Source organism: Mus caroli, unplaced genomic scaffold (genome assembly GCF_978045245.1).
Source record: "Mus caroli unplaced genomic scaffold, Mus_caroli_1 scaffold_6, whole genome shotgun sequence".
NCBI classification, from domain to species: Eukaryota; Metazoa; Chordata; class Mammalia; order Rodentia; family Muridae; genus Mus; species Mus caroli.
The window spans coordinates 44,228,164-44,240,163 of record NW_028227261.1 but is presented as its reverse complement, the minus strand read 5'-3'; the positions used below and the strand labels follow the sequence as shown (position 1 = coordinate 44,240,163).

General features: G+C 41.9%; 1 protein-coding gene across 5 annotated transcripts in view; it reads left to right on the top strand.

Annotated features, from left to right (window-relative positions):
- Window positions 1–12,000, top strand: part of LOC110293190 (AGBL carboxypeptidase 4) — a 1,191,022-nt gene that overhangs the window by 855,686 nt on the left and 323,336 nt on the right. For all 5 annotated transcript variants that reach the window (XM_029476352.2, XM_085839081.1, XM_021161009.2 and 2 more), the window contains exon 6: window positions 10,898–10,937. In XM_029476352.2, coding sequence (XP_029332212.1) covers window positions 10,898–10,937 — 40 coding nt within the window. The remainder of the gene's footprint in view (window positions 1–10,897; window positions 10,938–12,000) is intronic.

Genomic DNA, 12,000 nt, shown 5'->3' with positions numbered 1-12,000 from the left:
CAAACAATATAAAATACCTTGGCGTGACTCTAACTAAGGAAGTGAAAGATCTGTATGACAAGAACTTCAAGTCCCTGAAGAAAGAAATTAAAGAAGATCTCAGAAGATGGAAAAACCTCCCATGCTCATGGATTGGCAGGATCAACATTGTAAAAATGGCTATCTTACCAAAAGCAATCTACAGATTCAATGCAATCCCCATCAAAATTCCAACTCAATTCTTTAACGAATTAGAAAGGGCAATCTGCAAATTCATCTGGAATAACAAAAAACCTAGGATAGCAAAAACTCTTCTCAAGGATAAAAGAACCTCTGGTGGAATCACCATGCCTGACCTAAAGCTGTACTACAGAGCAATTGTGATAAAAACTGCATGGTACTGGTATAACGACAGACAAGTAGACAAATGGAACAGAATTGAAGACCCTGAGATCAACCCACATACCTATGGTCACTTGATCTTTGACAAGGGAGCAAAAACCATCCAGTGGAAAAAAGACAGCATTTTCAACAAATGGTGCTGGCACAACTGGCGGTTATCATGTAGAAGAATGCGAATTGATCCATTCCTATCTCCTTGTACCAAGGTCAAATCTAAGTGGATTAAGGAACTCCACATAAAACCAGAGACACTGAAACTTATAGAGGAGAAAGTAGGGAAAAGCCTTGAAGATATGGGTACAGGGGAAAAATTCCTGAATAGAACAGCAAAGGCTTGCACTGTAAGATCGAGAATCGATAAATGGGACCTCATAAAGTTGCAAAGCTTCTGCAAGGCAAAAGACACCGTCAATAAGACAAAAAGACCACCAACAGATTGGGAAAGGATCTTTACCTATCCTAAATCAGATAGGGGACTAATATCCAATATATATAAGGAACTCAAGAAGGTGGACTCCAGAAAATCAAATAACCCCATTAAAAAATGGGGCTCAGAACTGAACAAAGAATTCTCACCTGAGGAATACCGAATGGCAGAGAAGCACCTGAAAAAATGTTCAACATCCTTAATCATCAGGGAAATGCAACTCAAAACAACCCTGAGATTCCACCTCACACCAGTCAGAATGGCTAAGATCAAAAATTCAGGTGACAGCAGATGCTGGCGAGGATGTGGAGAAAGAGGAACACTCCTTCATTGTTGGTGGGATTGCAAGCTGGTACAACCACTCTGGAAATCAGTTTGGCGGTTCCTCAGAAAATTGGACATAATACTACCAGAGGATCCAGCAATACCTCTCCTGGGCATATATCCAGAAGATGTCCCAACCGGTAAGAAGGACACATGCTCCACTATGTTCATAGCAGCCCTATTTATAATAGCCAGAAGCTGGAAAGAACCCAGATGCCCCTCAACAGAGGAATGGATACAGAAAATGTGGTACATTTACACAATGGAGTACTACTCAGCTATTAAAAGGAATGAATTTATGAAATTCCTAGGCAAATGGATGGATCTGGAGGGCATCATCCTGAGTGAGGTAACATATTCACAAAGCAACTCACACAATATGTACTCACTGATAAGTGGATATTAGCCCAAAAACTTAGGATACCCAAGATATAAGATACAATTTGTTAAACGCATGAAACTCAAGAAGAATGAAGACCAAAGTGTGGACACTGTGCCCCTTCTTGGAACTGGGAACAAAACACCCATGGAAAGAGTTACAGAGATAAAGTTTGGAGCTGTGAAGAAAGGATGGACCATCTAAAGGCTGCCATATCCAGGGATCCATCCCATAATCAGCTTCCAAATGCTGACACCATTGCATACACTAGCAAGATTTTGCTGAAAGGACCCAGATATAGCTATCTCTTGTGAGACAATGCCAGGGCCTAGCAAACACAGAAGTGGATGCTCACAGTCACCTATTGGATAGATCACAGGGCCCCCAATGGAGGAGCTAGAGAAAGTACCCAAGGAGCTAAAGGGAACTGCAACCCCATAGGTGGATCATTATTATGAACTAACCAGTACCCCAGAGCTCTTGACTCTAGCTGCATTTGTATCAAAAGATGGCCTAGTCGGCCATCACTGGAAAGAGAGGCCCATTGGACTTGCCAACTTTATATGCCCCAGTACAGGGGAATGCCAGGGCCAAGGGGTGGGGGTGGGTGGGTGGGGGACTGGGGGGGGGGAGTGTATTGGGGACTTTTTGGATAGCATTGGAAATGTAATTGAGGAAAATACCTAATTAAAAAAAAATGAAAAATAAAAAAAAATAAAACAAAGCCACTTGGAAAAAAAAAAAGAAATGAGAAATCATCTTGATGGATTTTTCTTTTGATGTGTATGAAGTGTTATTTCCCATCTCTTTTGATTACTTTTGGTTGAAAGTCTATTTTATTAGATAGTAGAATGTCTACTCCAGTTTGACTCTAGGGTTTAATTGCTTGGAAAACCTTCTTCCAGCCCTTTACTCTGAGGTACTGTCTATCTTTGTTGCTGAGGTGTATTCGTGTATGCAGCAGAACAATAGATCCTGTTTATGCATCCACTCTGTTAGCTTGTGTCTTTTTATTTGTGAATTAAATCCATTGATGGTGAGAGATGTTAATGACCAGTGTTTGTTACTTTCTGTTATTTTGATATTCATAATGTTTGTGTATATGTGTTTGATTCTCTTCTTTTGCTTTTGCTGTGGAATTAACTCATTGTGATTTCTTAGGTGTAGTAACCTTCCTGGGTTGGAATTTTCTTTCTACTATCCTCTGTAGGGCTAAATTAGTGAAAATTAAATTTGATTTTTGTAATGGAATATCTTGGTTTCCCCAAAATTGAATGTTTATCTGGGTATAGTAGTCTGGGATGACATCTGTGGTCTCTTAGGGTGTGCAAGATTTCTATCCAGGCCCTTCTGGCTTTTAAGAGTCTCTGTTGAGAAGTCAGGTATAATTCTGCCTTTATATGTTACTTGGCATTTTTCTCTTGCAGCCTTTAATATTATGTTCTTGTTCTGTACATTTACTGTTTTGATTATTATGTAGCAGGAGAATTTTATTTTCTTGTCCAATGTATTTGGTACTCTGTAAGCTTCTTGTATGTTTATAGCCATTTTTTTCTTTAAGTTGGGGGAACTTTCTTCTATGATTTTATTGAAGGTGTTTTCTTGGCCTTTAATCTGGAAATATCCTCCTTCTTCTATTCTTATTATTCTTAGGTTTGGCTCTTTCATAGTGTTCCAAATTTCCTGGATTTTTTGTGTTAGAGACTTTATATATTTGGCATTTTCTCTTACTGATGTATCAATTTCTTCTATGGTATCTTCTACTCCTGAGATTCTCTTTTCCATCTTTTGTATTCTGTTGGTGATGCACGTGTCTGTACCTTGCCGCAGACCCTCTGGGCCCCTTTGTCTGCGTGGAACGGGTCTCTAGTCTCGGGTGGGCAAAGCGTAGGATGAATTTGACAGACAGACGCACACAGGAGAAGTCATGTGGAATCTGAATGTATTTTTACAACTCGAGCATCAGACTTTTTATACAGAAGACAATAAAGAAGTTGGGTGACATATTCACAAGGTACAAATGAGGTAACCGGAATCTTACATTAAACAGAGGAATGCAAACACAAAGACTGGCAGGAACTGGGCAATAAAATAACTGAGACAAAGTCAGCCCTATCTAAGGTCAGCTATAGTCTTAGAAGCCAGGTGTGAGAACTTTTCACTCCTAGGGCAAGGGCTTTCACACCCAAGTCATGGTTCTAACTAGGGAGTTCCGTTCTAGCTAACCGTCTCATGAATAATGCAATACTCTAAAACCACAGCCCGGATCTACTTCCTAAACCATTGTAAATTCCTGTATATGGGTGCGACTTGGCTTTTATTCTAAGTGATAGTGTAATACCAGAGGTAATATTCTGAATGTCAACATTCTTACTGAATTTCAAGCCCATGGTCTTGCTCAAGGAAGTTCTAGGACTGTTGGAACACTGGCGGAAGGCTTTAGCTATGTCAGAATTCAATCTTAAAAGGCACTTATAATAGGATGATACTGAAAGAGAGCACGTGGATCCATACACTAGACTAACGCGGGAATGGAGAATTAAGAGAGCGCCAGACTCCAGGAGGAGAGCTTCCTTGAAACTCTTTTTTTTTTTTTTTTTTTTTTTTTTGCCTCATGAGCAGCTTTTAGGCATCCCTGCCTGACAAACTGACTCGACCGACCGGAGTGCCGAGGCAGTACCTCCTGTTCCCTTTCCTAGGTTCTTTATCTCTAGGGTTTCCCACATTTGTGTTTTCCTTATTGCATCTATTTCCAATTTCAGATCTTGAACAGTTTTACTCATTTCTTTCACCTGTTTGATTGTATTTTCTTGTATTTCTTTATATTTATTCCCTTCCTCTTTAAAGACTTCTATCTTATTGATTGTATTTTCTTGTATTTCTTTATATTTATTCCCTTCCTCTTTAAAGACTTCTATCTGATTGATTGTATTTTCCTGTATTTCTTTAAGGGATTTATTTGTTTTTCTCTTTAAAGGCCTCTATAATCTTCATAAGATGCCATTTAATGGCATTGTCTTGTTCTTCGGGTGTGTTTGGGTATCCAGGACTTGCTTACTATAGTAGGAGAGTTGGATTCTGATCATGCCATATTGGCCTGGATTTTGTTGTTTGTGTTCTTGTGCTGACCTTTAGCCATCTGGTTGTCACTGGTATTGGCTAGCCTGTTAGTCCCTAGTAGTAGCAGACCTCTGGGATTATGGGTAGAGCTGGTAGTCCCTAATGGCAGCAGACCTCTGATTGTCTTTGGTCACATCAGACCTCCAGGGAAGCAAGTTGAGCTGGTTGCTTCAGGTGGCAACAGGCTTCCCAGAAGTCAGACTGGCCCAGCAGAAGTGGAGTAAAAATCTGGGATTGCAGGTAGAGATGTGGGCCAGAAGTTGGCACAGAGAGGGGTTGGGGTAGACCTTATGGCTGCTGGCTTTGCCAGGGTTCCAGGGATTGGGGCATGGGTATCTCACCTGGTTGTCTCAGATGGTAGCAGATCTCTGGGGAGGTAGGCTGAGCTGTGTTGCTCATAAAGTGCAGATCCAAGATTTCAGGTACAGGTTGATAGTTTTCTTTTCTTTTTTTAAAATTAATTTATTTTTTATACTCCATATTCCATTCCCCACTCTCCCCATCCACCCTCTGACTGCTCCATATCCCACACCTCCTCCCTATCCTTCCTGTCTCCATGTGGATGCCCCCATCCCCACCCCACTTGACCTCTATCAGCACATATTAATTTTATATAATAATACATTCCATTATGTATTAATAACATTATGACAGTTCACATACACAAATCATGCACTTTGATCATATTTACCCCCATTATTCTCTCTTATCCCTTCCCATTCTTACCGTTCCTCTTCTCAACTCGTCCCTTACATACTTCCATGTCTTTCATTTATTTCATTTATTTATTTGCTTATTTACGGTGAACCAACCAATTAGTTTAATTAAGGTTACTTATAGGACTATGTGATGGTGGAGGGTTATTTATAGGAGTGTCAGTGACTTACCAGTGACTATACCTCACACATCCTTGTAATCATTACCTATCTAAAGAACCTTAGAAAGGGGTCCTAGGGACTGCCACCTAACTGCCATTAACTACCTAGAGATACTTAGGGAACTGTGGGCCACAACACTCTACTCTTCTTCCAGCACTTATGTTTTTCCATTCCCTTTTCTAGAGTGCTCCCAGAGCCCTGGAGGGAATGATATAAATGTTACACTTAGTGTTGAACAGTCAATTCTTATCAGTTATTTGATGAGTTGTGATTCTCTGTAATAACTATAGCCTACTTCATAAAGAAATTCTGCTGACCACAGAGGTAAATATTTAGAATGTAGCTTGACAAGATATTATGTATATTTACAAAAACAATAGAAATGACTTCCCACCAGGACCTAGACATGGGCTTTTCTTAGGTTTATAGTAATAGACATGAACTTCCTCCTTTAAAGCAGGCCTCAAATCTAATCAGAGAGCAGTTGATCAGTCCCATAACAGTCATTCTACCATTTGTGCCAATGGGTGCCTCATGTCCCTGTCAGGTCAGTGGTGTGGCATGCAGGGTCCATGGCTGAGTAAGTCTGCTAATAGAAATCTCCCCCTAGCACCCTGCACAACACATTCTGGTACTATGAAAGCTAGCCAACATAATGGTGGCTTGATTTCTCTTTGTCCATACGCAACCAAAATATAATGCGTCTTCAGGCAGGGTCTTACAATCTAGTTCTGTTAGGTAACCAAGAACAGTGCAAATAAATGCCCTGTGTTGATTGGAGGTCTTCACAAGGTACCTCTGTTCAAATTCTTTTTTTTTTCTTTTTCTTTTAGCATCCACGCTTGTATGTAGTGTATGTTAAACGTATTTTTATACCATCCCTCCCCTCCCCACCTCCATCCTCCACCCATTTGTCTGCTTTGTCTCCTAGGTTTACTTCTACTTTCAAGTGATAGATACATAAATATATGATATATAGATAGATAATTTTACTTACCTATATAAAACCCAGAAAGCACAAGTGAGGGAAAATATACAATATTTGTCTCTCTTCTATTGGCTTAATTTGAGCTGCTTTCTTTTTTTGAAACATCTTCCTTGAATGCCAAGCTTATAAAGTAGTCTTTATGAAAAATGCAATTAGGATCATTAAATTATTCAAAGAGCAGAGCAGATTTAACTTTAAAATGATCAGTTGTTTGCCCAGTGAGGAGGCTAGACTAGGTTAAGAGACATTAAAAACTGTGAGTTTCGAAAGGTCGGTGCCAGGTGAACTGTTCTCCATGAAGGGGATATTAAAAGTCCAAATGCCTAGTAGGAGACTAGGGCTGGGAAAGAAAAGGGAAGTTGGATTGTTGGAAAGAGAGGAACCTGAGGCTTGAAGCTGAATGTGTGCCTGCGCGCCTATGCTCCTGTGCTCCTTCTGGAGATGTAAATCCCGAGGTCCTCCGCAGAATGGCTGGCTTCTGCAGTGACAGGAGAATGCTCGGGACTTGCTGGTGCTCTTGTCTAAATCGTCTCCCGTCTCTGCTGTGACAGACTGGCTGTTCCTCAAATAGCTCTCCTGCGTGAAAACAGAAAGCAACACTGAACACACAATCAGTGACTATTCTCCTCTGCCACACAGAACCCCCCACACAAAACCAGCCCTGAGCTCCAAGAACACTACGTCCCTTTTCATTCTAAGAGATAATTGCAGTGCAGTCGTGACCAAAAAGAAAAGCCCATTTTTAACCACAGCCTCATAATCACCTCATCCAGATGAAGAAGGCCAAATTCTCTGAGGCTCAGTTCCAACATTCCTGAGACTTACAAAGAAAGGGGTTTGAGGGGAAGTACGAAGGCAATTGACCCAAAAAAAAAAAAAATTGTTTGTAACTAATATGTTTTTTGGAAGAGTGATATCCAAAGCTCGGGAGCTCATCTGGTGACCTACTGAGTGGGGTCCTGTCAAAGAGGGTAATGAGTGACCAGAAGATCTCTGTTGAGTTTCTTCTATTAGTCAGGTGCTGGGCAAGCGCCTTGAGAGAGAAGTTAAGAAGCCGTGGGAACGTAACGTAATGTTGCTCCTGTGGGGCCTCAGGTAAGATCCAGCACAGCCTTGTCAGGTCGAGAAAGGCCTGACAGAAGAAGAGGCATGCGAGAGGCAAGCCAAGTAACAAGTAGAAAGGAAGTCAGGTGCCCCGCATTTACAAACGCTATAGTTTCCCATCGGCAGTCTCGAGTGGTTATTACTCTAGTTACTCTAGTAATGACGTTTCTCACTTTCGTTTATTATTTTTTACTTTTGAAAACTTCTAACATAATTACTTGACTATTCCATTTCTTTGCTGAAAGCTGTTAGGCGGTCGTTCTGAAACATATGCTTTTGTTTTCATTTGCATTTAGACCATGGATTTTGCAATCCTGTCTGCAGTGCTATTTAGAACATAAACAGGCGGCACTTACCAGATTACGCCACTAGGTGGTGCACACATAGTCAATTGTACGATAATAGGGTTTATCTACAGATGACAATTCATCATCACAGAGGGGATACAGACAATAGAAGCTACGGGTCGGAAAGAGGTGGAGATGGGAAGCACTCTCAGAAAAGATAGACTTTGTTGCTAACTGAAGAATGGCAGAGCAAAACTATAAAAATGAGAAGCCTCAAAGGCATGGCAGAGGAAAAGCCATGGGGAAGAAGGGACTGCTTACTCTCCATAATGATGAGTTCCTACTTAACAGGGTCATTGCAGAGGGAATAACAGAATAGTTGAATCATTTAAACTAAATGACATCAGTCCTTCCCAGGTTTTGTTCTGGGCGCTGGAGGCATAGAGATGAAATGGCAGAGCCCTGTCATCAAGTAACGTGATATATAGACACAGAAAAAGACAAAACAGCATGATATGAGAGATCAGTTTTGCAAGGTGCAATGGAAGAACAAAGCAGAAAATATTTATTCTGCCAAAGAAAGGAGAGAAGTGGGTTAGGCTTGGGGATTAGTATACAGGAGCTCCATGGAGAACATGAGAAGTTCTAACAGCACTGGCCGAGAGAACAGCATCAACACAGGTGTAGGGGATGTAGGGGTTGCAAGAATGCTGTGGGTTTGGCGATTAGCTCACTGAACTCAGCAAGTGCTCACTGAGAGTGCCTCTGCAGTGTGGAGTGAGAAACCTAAGATGAATAGTAGTTCTGAGCCTATAAGATGTTTCTCATTTATTGAGGAAGATTCACACAGGCAGGGGGAAATTGCAATGTGACAGTACAGTTTAAAATGTGGTTGTTTTGAGTTCTGACTCTGTCCTTGAGCCCACGTTCTGGAGCCCAGGGATTCTGACAGTATTCGACACCAGAAAAGGGAACCCACAAGTACAGCACCTAGTTGCATTCGACTTTAAGCCTCTCTTGATCTTTTTTAGAATTCTGAAGTTTGTAGTCAGAAACAGTCAGTTATACAAAACCAGACACAAGAGCCAGGACACATACCCAGGTGTGTCTGCCTCTTGCCCGGTTTTTCTTCTCATTCTTCTCCAGTTGATCCCAAGCACAGAGATACCATTTAGTAATAGAGCTTACAAAAGAATTAAAACTTTTTGGATAAATAGGCTTCTTTTTTTCTTCACTACTTGTGTCTATCGTGAAACTTACAGAAGAAAAGGGACTACTATGTCCTTCTCTCCTGCATGAGCAGAGTTCCAGGCCGTGCAGGTTGACTTGGCAAGGGCAGTTTGAGCCAACTTTCCCTCTTCTAGATTCCACATTCGGGAAAGAGGCCATCTGGCTCCAGCATTCCCCCTTCCTGGCATGTGTGAGTCTGTATTTTATTTCAGTGTGAGAAGTCATGCTTGCTACATAGATCAGTGACATCTTGGAGTTGCGTTGTTTGCTTGAAGTCAACTGGAATGAGTTATGAGCTGGCAGGAAAGCAGGGATGTGTTACTGAGAAAGCCTCAAAGAGACACAAACTTGCTTGTAGACCCCCGACAAGTCAGAATCAACCAGTAGAGACCGATTCAAGAGATTTTTGTTATGGCATATCAAAGTTGAATGGCTAAAGAGAGCACCCTGGGGACAAGGAAGTTTGAGAAGAGATGCTCATGGGGGAAAAAAAAAAAAAGACAGGAATTGAGAACATTTAGCCTGGAGAAACAGACACAGCTGTTACTATGGGCTGAGGCAACAAGAAGTTATGCTACCATTACAGGGCTTCACTTTGTTCAAAGGAGAGCTGAATTAACAATAAGTAGGGAGATCCTGTCAAGGAAAAAGGTGGAACAGAGATAGTTCACACAGCTGGAGGTGGGAAGAGAACATTGAAGAGGGGATTCAAACGCAATGACTCCTGAGCTCTAAGTATTAGTGATTCTATGCAAATGAGAGTGGCAGCCCATGTGACTAAGAGTCAGATGTCCTGTAATAAAAGTTCCCCCACCAATACTAAATAGATTATCTTACTTATCGTGAGCTATGATTGCCATAAGCTAGACTCTAGAGGCAGGATTGGAACTGGCATGTTCCTGCCAGTTAGTGGAGGTGTAGTTTTGAGCAAATAGTTTCCCCTCTTTGAATGTAATCATTCTTCCTCTGGGCAATACTCAGTAGGATTGCCATCAGTCTGAAATGTTATATGAGAGCTCCTAGCACTGGCTGGGCCTGGACTTTAGTCTACACTAGACAAAAGACCATTGTTGACTTCCCTTCTGCTTAAGCTGAACTTCAGGAAGCCATTCTTGGAAAGTGTCAAGATAAAAAGAGGGTGGAGTGCAATCTGACAAGATGTCACTGGGGGAAATACCAGTGAACAGAAGCCCCTGAAACACGCAGCCTAAATCCACAGCTCTCAGAACAGAGTTTGTGTGACCCTTTACAGAAGATGACATACTCTGTCTTCAGCATTTCTCTTAGAAAAGAGAAAGAGGTCAACAGGAAGACTGGGGCCTCGCTGGGAGACTGGAATGGGGCATTTTTCTGTGTCCATAGGTAAGCCACATTCTTACCCAGGCCTTTCTGTTCATGATTACAGTATAGGCTTATTTAGATGTGCTCCAATGCCCTCTCAGAAAGGCTATCAAAGCCAGGCAGTGGTGGCACGCGCCTTTAATCCGAGCTCTTGAGAGGCAGAGGCAGGTGGATTTCTGAGTTCAAGGCCAGCCTGGTCTACAGAGTGAGTTCCAGGACAGCAAGAGCTACACAGAGAAACTGTCTCGAAAAACCAAAATAAATAAATAAATAAATATTAAAAAAAAAAGAGGTTATCAATTTTACCTAGTCTGTATGGTGGAAGAACCCTCAGAACAACCATGTACACAGACATCATCTTGCATTTCTCCCCTGCGCTGCTAGGCATATGTTTGGCTGTGCAAATCATGGCCCTCACTGTTATGTTTTCTGTTGCAGCAACAGCGGCAGCTTGACCTCCTGACGATAACCAGCCCGGGTGAGTAGGTGCTGAGCACCATTTTGCTTGGAGTTTCTCAGAGTCATGCCTTGCAGCCTTTCCAGACACAAGCCCTGCCCTCCTCTGACTCTCAGAATGAAATCAGTTGATTCTTGCAAGGTTAATGACCTTCTTCCTCCTCTCTGTGCCTGAGGCACTTTCCTGTCTCCCACCCCCACCGGGCTCTGTGCTGCCTCCTGAAGGGTGACATTGATGCTGCTCTGGGTGACAACTGGATTCCCTGAGTGGTGAAGTTCTCCCCCCAAATCACTCACTGGACTCACATATTAAGAAACTGTTCTTGTCTCCTGGGAAATAAGTTTTAAAATTACAGGGATTGGAGAAACAGCCTACATGGTGCTGTAGAATGAAGGGAGGATGGCTCATGATCAGGGGCCAATCTGTTAGGTGATGGGGTTTGCTCACTAGCTGGTCTGAGAATCAAGGTGGCTTTTGGTTTTCTCCATTAACATGGACTCAAGTCTCAAAAACAAACAAAAAAACAAAACAAACAAAAACCCTGTGGCCCTGGGACCAGAAGGTCTTTTCATTCCCTGAGGCTTGACCTCTAGCACAGTGAGAAGTTGAGAAGTTTAGTGATGTCAGAGAAGTATCTTACTCTGCCTTGAAAAATCGAGGGTAAATTGAACTACAGAAATAATTTTCTTTTATTGATGCCAAGAGATTTCATTGGTGTTTGTGAGTGGGTATGACGGTTCATCTTCACCTGTGGGTGATATTCAAAATATTTAAGAGCCCCAGTGACCAGCTCATGTGCCAAACTTTAACACTTTGGTCACTGGACTGTGAAAGAACGAGGTTCCAGGGAAGAGGAACTAGTGTGACAGAGTGCTCATATGCAAGATGGTGGCTCAGGAAATCACTCTCAATAAATGTGGAGACATTCAATATCTTGGTAGCCAATATGGACAAACTATGTTGTCCTTGCCTTCCATCAGGCCTGCTATGCTTGTAACCAGTTAGTAAAAAGCCTGAGGACTTGCACTCCGCAGGCAGAACCCTAGCACACAGGCTAGGAACCTGGTATGTGCATAGGACACTG